Below are 18,592 nucleotides of genomic sequence, written 5' to 3' on the forward strand. Positions count from 1 at the left end.
TACCTTCCTATACTATTCCATTCCCTCTCTGTCCTATAATCCTGATTTTCTATCTAAAAAGATCTTACTTACTTGCACACATTAATTGTCGATCATTCCCCATATGCTACAGTGGTTGCTTTCACTCCGTGAGTAACTGAAGCCCAAGAGCCTGGGAATTATTTTTAAATCCTTCTTTTCCTTATTCTTTTCTACAATTCTTCTGTTTCATTGGCCAGTCTCAAGACTGTTCTCATTCCAAACATGTCTTGAAGTTGTCTGCCTCCCTCAGTGTCCACTGCCCTTGCTCTAGTCCAAGGCCATCATCAACACTAAGTACGCTGTAGGAGCCCCTGCCTGCTATCCCACCGCATCATACCCCTTCATAACCGATCTGCACAGAGGAGCCGGAAAAATGTAATAAAAATACAGCTTGTGTGTTCACTATCCTGCTGAAACTGAGCCTGGTATAGATGGGTTCTCGGTGGTATTGGATGGAGGGTGAATGACAGCAATAAATGAGCAGAGAGAATGAACTGGCAGAAAGTGTCCCTTCGCCTTACCTGATAGAGAGGGCGAGGGATACTAGGTTAAGGTCACAGCGCTACCACATGTCCGATTTAGGACCAAAACCTGATTTTTCTAAGAATGCTCAAGGGTTTATTTATAGAAGACACATTGCTGGGTGCCTGAGTGGCTCAGTGGATTAAGCCTTTGCCTTCAGCTCAGGTCATGATCTCAGGGTCCTGGATCAAGCCCTACATCAGCTGCCTCTCTGCCTATTTGTGGTCTCTCTTGTCAAATAAATAATTTTAAAAAAAAGAAAAAAAATAGTCGTATCTCCTCATTCTTTCTTACTCTCAACGAATAAGTAGCATTTTATTTTCACGCACAGTCATTGTTCATCTTGATTGGAAAATTGATACCTATTTACTATAATAGTTGTTAAATTACTGGAGAGCATAAAGAAATTAAGGAGTAATTCATAATCCTCCTCTGCATGAAATTCTTACTTTCATCCGTGTACTTTTCTTTCTCATTTTTATTTTTTTAACATAAATATGCATTCATTTTTATAATCAGGGAATATAGAGTATTATGTTGCTGTGTTTCATTCCTGGGAAATAATGGCTGGTGATATTTTAATGAAATTTATTCTAATATTTCAATATTTGATGGGTTTGTTTGCAGTTTGTAGGCTATGAATTTCCATAATGTATGGAAAGACATTTCAGAAAGTGCTAACTGTAAGTTTAAGAGAGTAGGCTTCCTAATTTTAAACATGGCCCGTGTAATTAATAAATATAAGAAATTTGCACACAACTCCTAATCCCCTGAGTTCTAATAGCAGCTGGCTCTAAGAACAGCAAAATACTCACAGCTATAGAAGCCTGTCTTAGAAAAATCCTTTGAGAAAGGGAACAAAAATTTTACAGCTTTTCTTATTCATTTATTTATTTATTTGACAGACAGAGATCACAAGTAGGCAGAGAGGCAGGCAGAGAGAGAGGAGGAAGCAGGCTCTCCGCGGAGCAGAGAGCCCGATGCGGGGCTCGATCCCAAGACTCCGGGATCATGACCTGAGCCGAAGGCAGAGGCCTTAACCCACTGAGCCACCCAGGTGCCCCTACAGCTTTTCTATCAGGTAATGTAGTAATACCATAACTCTACCTATATATCCGTATCTATCTATCTTCAGAAACCACATTAATATATATAAAATAGCTGACATTTTCCCAGAGACTTTCTCTGCAGGTTGTTTTTGGAAAACAGCCCTGAAGTAATTTATAATTTTTTTTTAAAGATTTTTATTTACTCATTATCTGAGAGAGAGCATGCAAGCTTGGGGAGGGAAGAGGGAGAAACTCTCCAGCACACCCCCTGCTGAGTGCGGAGCAGGGGCTCAGCCTCAAGACCCTGAGATCAGGACCCCAGCGGAAATAAAGAGGAGGAAGCCTAACTGAATTAGCCACCCAGTCACCTCATAAAGTAATTTATAAACGTCATCACTCGTTTCCACATACTGGCAGAGTCACTCATGTGAAATATATGCTTAAAATGTGTATAATTACTTTAACATTTGTGATTAAAATAAGCATCCTTGCCTAATACATAGAGGAATACATTAAAGAAATTTTAACATCAAAGTTACGCTTTCTTAATTAAACAAGAAGGACTGTTTACTTTAAAATTACGTACATACTCAAGCTGCCTTCAAAGGTGATTTTGTTTTTCATGGTCTACATTTTAAAACGGCTAATGGTTTCTCATTGTTCATTTCAGTTCTTTAGGGGCTATCTGTCTCTCATTCCAGCAACACAAATCAATGAATCCTAATTTACATCAGAATCATTTTAAATAGACCAAAGAACTAATTTCATAGCCCAGTTTTTAAAAGCATTGTGCACCTGTATTCAAAAAGTGTGGCTCAGTCATGAAGCATTTGCCGTTGGCTCAGATCATGATCCCAGGGTGCTGGGATTGAGCCCCACATGGGGCTCCCTGCTCAGCAGGAAGCCTGCTTCTCCCTCTCCCACTCCCCCTGCTTGTGTTTCCTCTCTCTCTCTCTCTGTCAAATAAATAGATAAATAAATCTTTATAAAAAAAGTATTTAGCATAGTGTCTGGCACAGAAGAAACATTCAGTAGCATGTCTGACAATGTCTTTGGATCGCCGCTTCTGCTGATGACGGTCTTGATAACATAGATGAGGTTAATGGGATGCCTACGTTATGCACCACGACACCATCACCAGGTGACTGTATGTCGTAGCTGGGGGATTTCTGGGGGAATCATGGTTTATGTCCATTGTCCCTGTGTCCTCTCCAGCTTCACATTTTAGCCCTCTCAACTTGGGTGGTCAGTTGTCTGGTCGCTGGCTAAAGTGCAAAAGGAACCACGATGAGAAGGCCCGGGACACCATCACCTGTCTCGTGATACGGTCTCCGCTCTCTCCAGGCCGAGTGAGAGGGTGAGCGGCCTGAATGGCGGCAAGCTTCCCAAATGTGGCAAGGGACATTTAAAATTCATACACACTTACACTTTGTAGATGAGGAATCAGACATTTGAGAAACACAGACCACAAGGCTCTATCTCCCGTCACCCTTTTGGTCATGGTATTTTTTTACTCAGGATTTGATTTTGGATACAAATTTAAAGACATTTCTTAGACACGTCCACCCTCTCATTTGGCAGACAAGATGGACTGGGATTGTGGTCACAATGGTGTTTGTGAATGTGGATAAAACTAGTGACACCCGAGTGGCAGTCTTTTCCATAACTGCTCTGTGTGATTTGAGGTTGTAGGCACTACTTCCATTCTGGCCTTTTCTTTTCTCCTTTCTTTTCCCTTTCTTTTTCTTTTCCTTCCTTTTTTTTTTGCCCCTTCAGGGTTTATCTAATCTGTCAACTCAGAACTGTCCAGGTAATTTCTTTGTCACCCCCTAGTCCGGCCCATCTGTTCCTTCTGTAGTTTGTCAACACACTTCAGTGTAGTCCTGTAATAACTTGAAATTGTTCTTGTTCACTGTCTTCTAGGTTTTCATGACCATGTCAGATGGCGCACGTGCACCATGTCACAAACTGTCCTCTTCACCATCCTCTCTTAGAGAAAGCTAAGTGTGTCTCCAGAAGCTTTTGGATTTAGTACTGGCTCTATAATTTGTGGGGCTTAGTGAGAATGGAAAACAGAGGGCCTCCTTTTTAAAAAAAATTACTAAGAATTTCAAGATGGGGGCACCTGGGTGGCTCAGTGGGTTAAGCCTCTGCCTTCAGCTCAGGTCATGATCTCAGGGTTGTGGGATCAAGCCCTGCTTTGGGCTCTCTGCTCAGTGGGGAGCCTGCTTCCCCCCCCTCTCTCTGCCTGCCTCTCTGCCTACTTGTGATCTCTGTCTGTCAAATAAATACATAAAATCTTTAAAAAAAATTTCAAGATGACACAGGGCCCCTGGGTGGCTCAGTTAGTTAAGCACCTGCCTTCAGCTCAGGTCATGATCCCAGGGTTGTGGGATTTAGTCCTGCCTGAGGCTCCCTGCTCTGCAGGAGTCTGCTGCTCCCTCTCCCTCTGCCTGCTGCTCCCTCTGCTTGTGTCCTCTCTCTCTCTGTCAAATAAATAAATAAAATACTAAAAATAAAAAAAAAAAATTAATGTTCTGCAGGAGCAGAACATTAAATCAAGCACTTGTCCCTTCTATTTCTGAAGTCCTGTGTCCAAAGATGCTGCACCTGTGCAGTTGTCCCTGCTTGCAACTTCCACCGATTAATTTCCTTCACTCTCCCTTCCAGCTAACAGTTATGGGCATTTATTATATATGAGGCAGTATGCTGGCTATTGGAAATAAAAAATATGCTTGCTTTTAGATTCTAATATCCCTACTTTTTAGATTCCGATGGCTAATATCCCCATGAGGTAGATGAAATAACACACAGCTTCACATTTGGCTTTATTTTTGTTTCCTTCGGATCACATGCTCAGCTGTAATTTCCTGTACATCAGCCTTAAATTGCCAATCCTCTCTGCCGTGTTCTTGTGATCTCTGTATTAACTACAGGAACCTGGCAGTCTCTATTTCCCTGGATCTCTTACCATCCCATGCTTTGCCTGTTCCGTTCCTATAGACGAGTTTGTTCACAGCTGGGTAACAGATCATGCCAATAGTCGAGTTTGTTGAAATGAGTTTGAGGCGAGGGTTCAAACTCTGATGTCTCCAGGGATTGGGGAGGTAATATGCCATAAAAAGTAAAACCACCACATAGAGATTGACTCATGATGGCAGAGAAAAAAGATGCCTACTCAGCCGCAGAAGATTATTGCCATGTGAGATGTGGTCACAGTGTTGTCAAGTCTTCTCAAAGAGAAGTTAGAAATCTAAAACATTATACGAGATGCTCTTTTTCTGTTGCCCATTAATTTCATTTTTAAAAAGACTCAGTACGGGCAGAGAAAAAGAACCGTGCCCCAAAGCTGTGCCAGGAGATGTCAGTTTCTAATTTTTGTTTTTGGTCAGATTTATTGAGATACGATTCATATGTAATTGAATTCACTCTTTTATGTGTGTAGTTCTAAGTTTTGACAAACACATTTGTGTAACAACCACCACAAGCAAGATATAGGACAGTTCCATCGTCCCCAAAAGTTCCTTCTGCCTCTTTGTGGTCAGTTTCTCCAGCTCTTGAACTACTGGTACATTTTCTGTCTTTATAGTTCTGTCTTTTCCAGAGTGTCATAGAAATGGAATTGATAGCATGTAGACTTTGAAGACAGGCTCCTTTTACTTAGCATAAAGCATTTGAGGTTTATCCATGTTGTTGTGTGTATTTGGGTGGTTTTTACTTAATTTTAAAAGATATTTCCCCTCCTTCCCTTCCTCCTCCTTAGTCTAACTTCTAAATCTGTTCTTTTATGGATTGAACATTTGGTGTCACCTCAAAAAAAAATTCTGCCTAATCCATAGTCTTCTATTTTTTTTTCTCTAGACTTTTTTATATTTTTAGGTTTTACACGAGGACTGTGGTCCATTTTGAGTTACTTTTTGTATAAGGTCTAAGATGCAGATTGAAATTCTTATTTCAATGTATGTCCAGTTGTTCCGACATCATTTATTAAAAAGATTCTTCTTTCTCTACTAAATTGTCTTTGCACCTTTCTTGAAAATCCTTTGACCATATGTGGGTGGATTTATTTCTGATTTCTCTCGTCCTTTCCAGATGCTTTCCATAGCCTGTTGGCTTCTCAAGTTCCCTGTCAGTCTTGGGACTCTCCCACAGCCTCTACCCATCCCTGGGATTTGTCATTTTCCCCCAGATCAGCAATGGACTCCCAACATCGTAAGTGTCTTGTCTTACAGTTGGCTTCAGGATGGGCATACAGCGTATTGGGGGATGGACTGGGGTATCTTGGCTTTCATTCCTACAGTGAATGTGGTCTGATCAGGGCCTTCAGAGACAAGGCAAACAGATACAGTCCGGAAGGTCCATTTGGCGCTGCAACCTGGGTGTTCTCCCCCATGAGAATACAGTGTTTCTGTCTCTCCAGTACCAGAGAACATATTGTAGCATTGCCATCCTATAGTCAAACTCTGCAAACTTCTCTCAGTGAATTTGCCTTTGGGTTAGAGTAATCAAGCCAGTACCGATGGGAAAACACCAACTGGGAACCCCAGCCAAGAGTGGTAGCTGGCAAGCAATATAAATTGCCTGGGGGCCTAAAGGAATAGGAGAAACTATCCGAGAATGGCACTGAATAGGTATTGTATGCCCTGCCCATAGTGTTTTCAGTAGCCCAGGACAGCTGGTAAAAGAAGGCAGATGGTCGTGGCCATTGACTGTGGACTACCAAGAAATTAAACAAGGTGATGACCCCATCAAACAGCTGTGCCCCACATTGCATTTCTGACTCCAGAAGGCACTGTGGCAGAGACAACAGAAGGAGAGAGTACCCCTAGGATTTCAGTCCCAGCTTTGGAGGGGCAGAAGCCTGATTATCTCATAGACCACAGCTCCTAGCCCTATCTCCAGCGCTCCTCCAGGTAAAGCCTCTCCTGGAATTACAGCACGTCATGGGAAAAGCTTTCTTCCTCTCAACAGATGGGCTGAGAAAGTATGTTCCACTGACCCTCTGCTGTGGCTCAGACTCCCACTTTGGTTAAGTGCAAGGCTGTTTGCAACAGGGTCACTCTGCCCACCAGGCCACTATCTCTAGAAACTCAGGCCCTGCTGGGCCCTGCTGAGTATGCAGAACCTCCAAATGCCCTTCTTCTATTCCTTTGGTGGCCCCTGCAGAGAGACAAGGAGGGAAATTGCTCCCGAACCCAGGTGTACAGACCGGTCTAGTGGGGCAAACTACCCGCAGGCATGTAGTCACTCTTTAGCCCAACACTGACACCATCTGGATGGAAGTAGAAATGAATCGCAGTAGCCAATAGGCTGGGCTCTCAGCAGTTTGGCTGGTGATGACTACTCCTGCACCGGTCATTAACCCTTTCCCCTCAAAGCTAGGCTATTGAAAAGGATTAACCTTATGGCTTGGACAAGGGGTATATGATCATGAGTAAATCCTCATAGGGGCAGGAAACGTGGAAAGACATTGGGTTTGCCTGCGAGAGCCTGATGCAGTCCTTACGTTTCCATATTCTGGCTTATAAGGCATTGACACACCCTGGCAATCAGGCAGCCCATGCCTTAGTTTAGGCATAAGCCCTAGTAAGTAACCCTTCAGTAGATACAGCAGATGGGGTGCACGGGAAGAGTAGCCACTGGAGTGTGCCCAGGTGGGATGGCACATTGCCAAGATGCTTCATGGCCCTTGAAGTACAGTTGCCTTGGTCGGTGCAGTAACAAACAGCATGTCCTGTGTGATCTGAACAGTGCCCAAGGCCACTACCATAGGAGTCTGGGGGTCACCCACTGGAGTTATCAACCAGCGAGGGATTGGCAAATTGATAATATTGGCCCCTTGCCTCCCAGGGAGGGTCCTAAATTTGCCTTGGTGTCTGGGTATGACTTATCTGGCCCAACCCCAGCTTTCCGCTATTGCCACGCAAGCCAGGCTGCCACCATTAACAGATTAGAGAAACTGAGTCCCGTGTACGGATACGCTTGCTGAATGGACGGTGATAACGCTCATGATGTCAAGACTGGGCAAAAGAACATGACATTGAACAAAGATGCCATTGCCCCTGTAACCACAGGCGGCAGGTCCGCTATCAAGAAAGTCATGGTAAAGCAGCAGATTAAATTACTAATAGGTAAAACCACATTGGCTGGCCAAACGAAAGTAAATCCCCTGCTGAAACACACATTCTAAGTGTATGGACGTTGCAAGAGACAGTCCTGGCCCCGACTCTCAACTGTGGATCAACACACCACACCGCAGAAAACACCACGCCCCGTCATGCCAGGGAGAGAAGTTTTCTCCTGGAATGTGCAAGAGGACATCCCACTTGGGTGGGGGAGTTACTCTGTATCCCTGAGTGGGGAGGAATTGCTCAGTTTCTACCAGAGCCCCACTGTCCTGCTGTAAGCTGGACCCATTGAAACGCAGCCTATCTGTAAGGCGATCATGGACCTTTGAAGGAGGGGGAAATATGGGGTCCTAGTCTAGCATAGTCCACCCCTAGTCCATCTCCTTATGTCTGACAGGGCTGCCTCCTGGGACCAACACGCATGGTGTGCACAATCAGGTTAAGTTCCTAAAGCTGCAAGCCACATTAACCTCTAAGAATCAGATCACAAGGGTCATTCCCACAGAAGGAAAAGCCTTCCCACTGAGACTTCGTACTGAGTGTCTGTCTTTTTGACTTTAAACTTCTGTGGCTCCTGTGGTATCTAGTCACAGGCTTATGGCAGAAATGTCTTTCTACTGTGGACCCATTTGTATGCCTGACAAAGGAATCGGTCTAACTGCTGGGTAGGTGGGCAGGTGTCCCTCTGTAGCTCTGCAGGACAGCCCTGGTGGGTATCTCCCTGCCAGGCTAGGGATCGGAAGGCACTAAAGCAGTACATTAAGGGAGAATTGGCACTAGGATTGCCTCTAATTCACGATATTATTATTATTATTATTTTTAAAGATTTTATTTATTTATTTGAGAGAGAGAGACAGAGTGAGAGAGCATGAGAGGGGAGGTCAGAGGGAGAAGCAGACTCCTCATTGAGCTGGGAGTCCGATGTGGGACTCGATCCCAGGACTCCGGGATCATGACCTGAGCTGAAGGCAGAGGCTCAACCAACTGAGCCACCCAGGGACCCCATGATATTATTGATACTGACCCAGACATCTGGTTTGTGGCACACACTATTAATAACAGTGGGGATGGGTTTTTTTTTTTTTTCCCTGTCAATCAGACTGTACAGGGAGCCTATCTAACTGCTCACCAGAGGGTCCTAAACATAGGACCACTATTAGAGCAGTGGGTGGCGACATTCAAATTTGGGATGTCTAGCATAGTCCACCCGGTGGCTTACCCCGGGTATGGAACATTTGCGCACTCATGTGCTCGTGTGTTGAGAACAGAAGAAACTGCTCTAAACAGAACCAACCCAGTTGTACCAGGAATACAGGATGGATATCACCAGAACCACGCAGTCATTCCGTCACATTAAAGGATATGGGCGGGGTGGGTAGTTACCGGTCACGCTGCTCAGGTATTTATTGGGTGACCCCAGGTGGGTCCCAGTGGTTGTGTAGCACAGATCTTTGGACATGGTTTTCATCGGGGCGGTTGGGTTGCTGCACCCTGGGTTTTCCCTGGAGACAGGGAGAACTCACCTGACAATAACAAGAGTTGCCAATTTCCTTCTCAGGGAATTGTGCTATTGTTCCAATGGTACAATCACTTGGCCACCATCTTTCTTTTCTGTATTGACTGGGAGGACATGACAGCACAGACAGCAGCCCTTACTAATGTCACCCCACAAGCCTTATGTGACAGCTGACAAAGCCTATCCTTACCAAACCCTGAAATGTCTCTAGTGAGAAAAGCTGTCCTCCGAAATAGAACGGCCTTGGTCATCATTACCGCCTCGCAAGAAAACAACCCAGGCCATCATCTCAGCAAAATGTTGTGTGTTCACAGCTGAGGCGTCTGCTCAGGTATCATCTTTATCAAAGCACATGATACAAACAAGCATCCCAAATGATCTGACCCTCAGCCTAGCGCAGACTTAATAAATCAGTGCTTTGGATCACAGGGCTCTCGGATGGGAAAAAAAAAAAAAACAAACCTGTTACTTACTTTGGGAATCATTACTTTCATCTGTGTATCTTCCTCTGCGGTGTCTGCCTGCAGGTTCAATGAATCCCCTCCAAGCTAATGAAGCCCCAGCTGAGCATCAGGCCTCTTTGTGAAAGACGGGAAATCTGTAAGATCCCGAGAGCCACTTGAGAGGGGTGGAATGTTGGAGGAGGTCATCCAGAGGTCGAGACTCTGGAAGACCCTCCAGCTGGTCCCCGGGGCCATTGGAAGCCCCGCCCCCTTCGGCTATTTTCCCCGTGTGCTCTGCCTGCCCTTCCCGCGGTTGGAATGGCGGCTGGAACTGTTTTCAAGGACACAGTCTCGAGAGAGCAACCCGTTGTTGAGACCCTTTGAACCCCACTAAGGCCACGTATGAACGGTGAAGACTTTGGTGGTCATGTGCAGAGATTTACTTGTCTTGAGGTTGCCCCAGACAAGCCTCGTGAGTACTTAACCTTGTTTTTGTGAAATTGCCACCTACCGGGATGCCTGGGTGGCTGAGTGCCTTGAGCATCTGTCTTTGACTCAGGTCCTGATCTCGGGGTCCTGGGATCCAGCCCCGAGTCGGGCTCCCTGCTCAGCGGGGAGCTTGCTTCTCCCTCTCTCTCTGCTCCTCCTCTTCCTCCGCTACCCTAGCTCATGCTCGCTTTCTCTCTCAAATTGCAGAACCTTAAAAACATTTTTTTTCAAAACAAAACAAAAAAACCTGCCATGTACCCATCTTCAGTGCCCTGCCTCTTTCTTCCGTCTCTCCCACCCACCCTCCCTGAACCCGGGCCTGTTTCAAGTTCACCCTGAGGAGCTCCAAGGTTTCGGACCAACATACCCTCTTTGTTAGTGGCCTTGATTTGTATTTCACGAAGATGAGATTGGGCTATTTCTTTTCTTTTGTGGAAAAACCTCTTACATCTTTAGTCGTTTTTTATTCTTTTTTATTTATTTTTATTTTGTTTTTCTTTTTCATTTTATATCTTCATGTGTGAAATGCTTTTAAGTCTTTTGTTATTTTTTTTCCCTTTTGGTGTTCATGTCTTGTTGATAAAGTCTTTGTTTTTAATACTCTTATGAAGTGCTGTGTGAGATATAAATTTAGTTTCTTTGAAATGTCTTTGGTGAATAGAATTTTTACATTTTAAAACAGTGGAATCCATCAATTTTTAATGTGATAGTATCTGTCTTTAATATTTTTCTTTTAATCTTCTTTTAAACTTTTTTTGCACAATTTGTGGATACAATATTTTTGTTGTTTTATTCATGAATTTGTGATGGTTTTTATTAGAATAGTATTTAATTATATAAATTCATATTTAATATCAATTAAATTACATATTATTCTCACTCTAGGTTATATGTCCAGTGATTTACAATAACATTTCTTGATGTCTTTATAAATTCTCAGGTTGAGGAACCACTCTGGGCATCTTTTTTTATTTTTTTAATTAATCTTTAAGATTTTACTTATTTCAGAGAGAGAGTGAGACAAAACACAAGCATAAATAATGGAAAGGAGGGGGAGAGGGAGAAGCAGGCTCCCTGCTGAGCAGAGTCCCCATTCGGGGCTCGATCCCAGGACTCTGAGCTCATGACCTGAGCCAAAGTCAGAGGCTTAATCGACTGAGCCACCCAGGCATCCCTGGGCATCTTAAATATAAGTTCTTAGATCAGTTCTACCCTCTTTCACTGTTACAGTTAAGACCTAAGTGTCTGAATAGGGAAAAACTAGGCAAGTGTCATCCTAATGGAGCTTTGTTTTGAGCCACAATTTTGAGTGAGTTACACACTACTTTGGCTAGAATCTACGTACTAATGTTTATGTGCTCAAAGGGTCAGATGTGTGCACAAATGCATTTGTGAAGCCAAAAGCTACTCTAAGGTGAATGTGCCGTGGGGATCCATTTCAAAACACTGCTTCCTCTTGCCAAGGTCAGTGGCTATCACCGAAGTAACCAGAGAATGCCAGTGTCCTCGCTCTCAAAAGGCAGTCTCTTTTGCAACATTAAATTACAGCACTTTCTGCCCCTTCCTTTCTTTTCAATGGTAGAAATCTTTTTTGTTTATCATTTAAAGTCAAAGATGACCACCTTTCTGTGAGAAGATTTGATAAAGAGAAAAGTTCTAAAATTGTGTTCTGCAACTTCCTCTTACAGCCAATTTTATCCTCCACAAGTTGAGAAAATACAGTGTCTCCAGGTTTCCCCACATTGGAGGCTGGGGGCTACTTTGAACACTCCATAGCCTTGCACTCACCTGAACTCCAGGTGTAGGAGCACCTTGTTTATTGCCTCATTTCATTTACCAAGTACACTTGGTGGTCAGGGTTTCTCCGTAAGAGTCAATAAGAGCATTGCCCAACACTCACACTGCCCTTGGTATCTGTAATTCTGATAAAGCCCTAAAATGGAAGGCATTCAAAACAAGGCAGGTTAGCTCCTACACAGGGGGCTGAAGCCAGATTTGCTTTGAATACAGCTTACACGATCAGTTTAGTTTTATTTCAGACATGAGCCCCAAATACAACCCCTTTGACCTGAGTACTCCATCCCTAAATGGCAAACTAAACATTCATGAAAATTTAATGGTGAGGAAATTAGTACCTTCTTATATTTCAGACTGTGAAATGGCACCAGGGAGCACTTTCAGCGACAGGCAGAAGTGTGTGGATGTGCTGGACCAAACCTGAAACATTTGTCCCTTCAACCTGTCATCGTTAAGTCAGCTGGCAGCTAAGACACTCTGAGAGGACACCACCACGATGCCACCCAAGAGAGGTATTTCAAAATAAAGACCTGATTCTTGAAGACTCTACCTTTCTCAGAGATTGGGAACTTTGAATAGTGCTCCCCCACAATTTTTCTTCCCTTCGTTTTATATTTCTGTGATTAGATACCTTTTGTGTCTTGAGAATTGGAAAGGGCTTATTTTTTTCCCACTAATCTCTTTTCTTTAAGGCGCATAAGCTTTCACCAACTAGTAAGTGCTCAGACTTCCCTTTCTTTCCTTCGGGGAGACTGTGAAGGAAGCAAAATACACTGAGGTTTAGCCAACAACTGAAATTGGACGTTCTGTGTCAGATTGGTGTGGGGGGCAGCGTTGTGAAGGGGACCAGTTCTGCTGCAGTTTGTGAATTAAATATGTGCACTTTGTGAATTAAATACAGCTCTGAATTAAGGAAAGCTGAAAAGCTGAGGGAAGAGAATTAAGGCCGAGAAAGTGAAGAAAAGAGGCATAAAACCCTAGTGTGGGGATGTATGTGAAACGCTGAATGATGCAACGGCACCCATTTTTGGTTGCTGTGACTCCACAGGGGTACATTCTCGGTACCCTGGAGAAGCGCGTGGCATGTTTGGCCATCATCCTGTGATGTTTATGGAGCTCACCTTGGCTATGTTTGCAGCCTCACTTCAGTCCCTAAAAGACAAACAGTAGAATTTTCAACTAGGGAATAACCTGGAAATACATGTTTGCTTTTCAGCAATCCACATGGCCTTGCTCCTGGTCTTCTTTTCCACTGACTTGTTGAAACTTAGGATGGAAAGTGGAGACAGAGATTTCACTTAGAGATAATCTATTAAAGTCACTGAGCTTCAGGCTTGTGTCTTGAGAAATGTGAGTGGAATCCTATTTAATAGTTTAGTAGTTTTATTGACTTCAAACATCTGGACAGGCTTAGGAATATTCATTATCAGAGTAGGTCAAAGTTTTCTAAAAAACAAAAACAAAAATAACCACTTTCTTGAGGCTCTACATGTATTTCCAAAGAAAATGTTAGAAATGGTGCAGAGATGCCTAATTGGCTTTTAATAGGGTGGGATTGGTTTTCCATTAATAAGGACGGGGCTTAAATCTTATTAAGATGTTTGATTTCAAACCCTTTAGGATTTTCCAACCTGGGGTCCTCAAGTTCTTGGTTGTAGTAGGCTCATTTCAGATCTAACTCTTACAGAAACTTGGAATAAGGCTGCACAAGCTCTCCTAGGTATCAACCATTTCATTAAATGTGTAAGGTTGGAATTGATTATTCTTGCTGTTCATTCATGCTATTATGAATCATTTATTAATCTTACTGCTTTCATAACAATAGATGTTTTAAAGTTTATTTTGATAGTGAATGGAATATATTTTGCAGAAAATGTGTAAATTTTAGAAAAGCAGATTTTAAAAAACAACAAAAACGAAGAATCGCACCACAAATAGGTTACTATGGCCGTATGTTTTTCTTCTTCCAGACTTTGTCTATGAAAGTTATGTTTGGTTTATATTTAACAAAATGGATTCAAATTGGTTGAAACACAATGAATGTAGTTTTTTAGACAATGGTCTGACTTCATAAGAAATGAACAATAGCATTGCCTATTTTGGTTACATAATATCATAGCATAATAATTGTGTCCATTATTAAGTGCTTATTACAGGCCAGGCTCCATATAATATGTGGTGATGAATTACCACGATGATTAGATGTGAAGGAATGACAAGGGATATCTTAACCTTGATGGCTGCCAATTCAATACACTGGGAAGGACATAGCAGGTCAGCTGGCAGGTGTACTGCTCAACATACTGGGCTTCTCCAAACAGGGCACAAGGAAAAGCTGTGCTTATGGGTAGCCCATGAAGAAATGAAGAAAGGCAAATTGATCTGCTTAGATCCCCCCATCACCTGCTTTCACCTCGTGGAGTTAGCACAACACATTACTGAGTTGTGTCACCTGCCCCCTGTACCAGGGCATCCCTGTAAGATGCCAAATCCCACATTCCATAGTGTGCTGTTCCAAGTCTGGACGTGGCAGAGATCCTAACACTCTAGGCCGGCAGGTAGTTGACTCTGCTGTGTGCTTTGCACTTCAAGGACAGGTGATTGGTTAGGGCTGGGATGCTGTTGGAGCCCAAGGAAGCATTGGAAGGAATTTGATGAAGCACATGAAGTTTGCGTCTGGCGCAGAAAGGAAGGATTCCAGAAACATTTAGAATATGGGAATGCTAGTACTTGGTGAGAGTGAATGTGGGAAGATGAGGGAGAGTGAGCTGTCAAAAATCGCTCTCATGATTCCGGGTTTGGCAATGGAGTAGAAGGAAATTCCAATAAGTAAAAGACTTGGTGGGGTGGGGGGATGGGGGGTGGGGGGAGGGGAAAAGGTTTGGTTGGGGGTACGGCTTGATTATCTGCAAGTATTTTGTGGTTCTAGAGATTTTGGCAACATCTGAGAGTTAAAGTTCCTAGAATCACATAACTTCCCAGGAAGAGTATGTAGCATAGCAAGGAAAGATGGACAACCATGGAGCCCCAGGGGGTCAACTTCTCCATTTAGGGGCAGATGGGGGAGGATAAACCCAAGGAATAAACAGAAAAGATGGGTCAGAGGGTTAAGAGGAGATCCTACAGAGAAGAGAATCACAGAAGCTAAGGGAGTGGAGAGTTTCCAGGAGGAGGGCTGAAGGTTAATTCAGAACATAAGTGCATTGCAAAGAAATACCTTGCAAGATACAGACTAACCGTTTCTTTAAAAAAAAAAAAAAAAAGATAATTTTGGGTTGTAAGTTAAAATGTAATCATGTTGATCTCTCTCTCTTTGTTTAGAACAGATTAACAAAGTGTTAACTAGAAAATCCCTTAGAAAATTTCCCTCAGTGCATGAATAGATTGTGTTATTTATAGATAGAAGCTGCCTATTGCTAAAATAGTGCTCCTAAATGGCTTAAATGGAGTAATGGTTACCAAGGCCACTTGTAAACCCTGAAATGACATGCAAGATAAAAGTGGTGACCATTGTCACGTTGCTATACTATTGTTTGAGCATATGCTTCCCCCCTAGCCCCCCGCAACAATGCAAAGATAAACCCCAGCTCTGTTTAAATTCTTCAAGCTTCTAAATTTGTGATGCTCATATGGATGGTGTCTTACTATATTTAAAGATGAATAGATATCATTTCCTAAAGAGAGAAATAATATACATAGAAGTGTTGGAATTATAAGTTATTATAGAAATTCCTTCTATCTATCTATCTATTTATTTATTTAGTTCCCTTCAACAAACAATGCATTTGATTCTTTTCATGTGCTCTGAGAAGAATGTGATTCGGCAGAGTCCTCCTTGTCAAAGAATTTAATGTATTCGGGGCAGTACTGAATGGTTACCGGAACAAAACCAGAACCAAAACATTGCTTTATGAGGTACACAGGGCCTTTAAACATTAGGAACACATGCATTTGTTTCTCAGTGAGCCTGTGATTTCAGGATTTCTCTGCAGTGGGCAGCACTTCTTGGGTTTGAAATGCCCATCAATGATGACCAAGGGATGATCTGAATGATAAACTATTGACACTCTTTTATTTCCACTTCTTTAATTCCATTTGAAAAGCCAGCCTTGTTGAGATACCATGTATGCATGATAAACTATACACATTAAAAAGGTACAATTTAGGGGCGCCTGGGCTGCCTTTGGCTCAGGTCATGATCTCAGGGTCCTGGGATCGAGTCCCGCATCGGGCTCTCTGCTCAGCAGGGAGCCTGCTTCCCTCTCTCTCTCTCTGCCTGCCTCTCCATCTACTTGTGATTTCTCTCTGTCAAATAAATAAATACAATCTTAAAAAAAAAAGTACAATTTAACAAGCTTTGACAAATATATACATAGTACTATAATGACCAACACAGTCAAGACTTCTTCCCCTCCCAAATGTTCCTTACTTAGTTCTCTTTGGCATAAATCCATATACCCCCCCCCCGCCCCTCCCATACACTCCACCACTGGAACCAAGCGATTGCTATGCTGCTTTTCTGTGCATTTTCTAGAATTCCATGTAAATTGAAACGGGCAGTAGGTACTCTCTTGTGCCTGGCTTCTTCCATTTAACCTCATGCTTTTGAGATTTACCCACATTATTAGATATCCCAATAGTTTATTTCCTTTTATTGTTGAGTAGCTTTCCATTGTATGGGGGTACCACAGTTTATCCATTCACTTGTCGAACATTCTAATTGTTACCAGTTTGGGGTCATTATGAGTAAAACTGGGGTGAACATTTGACTAGAAGTCTTATGTGAATGTATGGATTGAAATTGCCGGATTATATGGCAAGTGATTAACTTCGTAAGTATCTGCCCAATTCTTGGGGCTCCTGGGTGGCTCAGTTGGATAAACCTCTGCCTTCATCTCAGGTCATAATCTCAGGGTCCTGGGACTGATTCCCCTGTGGAGCCCCCCTATCAGGCTCCCTGCTCAATAGGGAGTCCGCTTCCCCCTCCACACCCCTCCCCCCTCTTTCTCTGCCATCCCCACTCATGTGTGCACACATACACATGCATTCTTTCTCTCAAATAATAATAGTAATAATACAAAGAAACTGCTCAATTCTTTCCCAAAGTGGCTATAGAATTTTGTATTTTTCACCAGCGATGTTTGAGAGTTCTAGCAATCCACACATCCTCACAAAAAGTTGATGTTGCAAGTAAATCTTAATTTTAGCCTTTTGAGAAAGTGTGTGGTAGTACATCTTTGACTTTTGTGTGCATTTCCCTAATGACTAATGATGTTCAGCATGTTTTATGCTATTTGTTTCTTTTGTCCCATCTTTTCATTGTTCTTTATTCTCTTTTCTTACCCTTTTCTGGATTAAGTATATTTTTAAATCCTTCTGTTTTCACTATTGGTATATTAGCTGTATCCATTTTTGTGACTCTATTTGAGTAGGTTTACAAAATGCATCTTTTGCTTAATCACTTTGTGCCTTCAAATGATGGTACATCAATTTACAGATATTTTAAGAAACTTGACTGTTGTATGATTTCATTTTCCCCTCCTGTATCTTATGTTATTTTTTTGTACATTTTGCTTCCATATATACTATAAACTCCACAATCTATCATTCTTATTTTTGCTTTAAACATTATCTTTATAAAGATTAATTATATTCATATTTATTATATTATATTATTATATTATATATAATATATATTATAATATATTATAATTATAATTATATTAAACATTGTCTTTAAAGAAATTTGGAAAAATAAGAAGAAAGGTCTTCTGTATTTACCCATATATTTACTATTTCCAGTGCTTTTTTCTTCCATATTTCAGATACAATTTTTTTTCTTCTGGAATCATTCTTCTTCTGCCTGAAGAACTTCTTTAGTATGTCTTGTAGGTCAGATCTGTGGGCAAAGATTTCACTCATGATATGTATGTCTGAAAGAGTCTTTACCTTAATTTTCTTTTTTTTTTTTTTTAAGATTTTATTTATTTATCAGAGAGAGAGAGGGAGAGAGAGCGAGCACAGGCAGACAGAATGGCAGGCAGAGGCAGAGGGAGAAGCAGGCTCCTTGGAGCCTGACGTGGGACTCGATCCCAGGACGTTGGGATTATGACCTGAGCCGAAGGCAGCTGCTTAACCAACTGAGCCACCCAGGCGTCCCTACCTTAATTTTCGAAAGATATTTTTTGGTGGGAATGGAATTCTAGGTTGATAATTTTTTTTCCTTTTTCTTTGGTTTGTTTTCCTTTTCAGTGCTTTAAAAGTTTCTCTCTTTAAAAAAAAAAAAAGTTTCTCTCTTTCATAGTTTCCGATGAGACGTCCATGATCATTCTTATCTTGTGTCATTTTTAAAAAAATTATTTTTATTAACATATAATGTTAATTATAATATAATGTCCATTGTGTCACTTTGTCTGGCTACTTTTATTGTATTCTCATTATTATTGTTCATTCTGGCAATTTGTTTATTCTGTGCCTTGTTATAATTTTATTCATCTCTCTCTCTCTTTTTTTTAAGGTTTTATTTATTTATTTAACAGAGAGAAAGAGATCACAAGTAGGCAGAGAGGCGGGGGGTGGGGGAAGCAGGCTCCCCGCTGAGCAGAGAGCCCGATGTGGGGCTCTATC

The 18,592-nt window shown here is 42.1% G+C and overlaps 1 protein-coding gene across 5 annotated transcripts in view; it reads left to right on the plus strand.

The window, feature by feature from the left end:
• TMC1 (transmembrane channel like 1) overlaps nt 1-18,592 on the plus strand; it is a 352,389-nt gene that overhangs the window by 196,557 nt on the left and 137,240 nt on the right. For all 5 annotated transcript variants that reach the window (XM_045065101.1, XM_045065103.1, XM_045065102.1 and 2 more), the window contains exons 5-6: nt 5,685-5,804; nt 12,319-12,477. In XM_045065101.1, coding sequence (XP_044921036.1) covers nt 12,462-12,477 — 16 coding nt within the window. In that variant the 5' untranslated portion in view covers nt 5,685-5,804; nt 12,319-12,461. The remainder of the gene's footprint in view (nt 1-5,684; nt 5,805-12,318; nt 12,478-18,592) is intronic.

This window comes from Mustela putorius, unplaced genomic scaffold, assembly GCF_011764305.1.
Source record: "Mustela putorius furo isolate JIRA1106 unplaced genomic scaffold, ASM1176430v1.1 tig00003854_pilon_pilon_pilon, whole genome shotgun sequence".
NCBI lineage: Eukaryota > Metazoa > Chordata > Mammalia > Carnivora > Mustelidae > Mustela > Mustela putorius.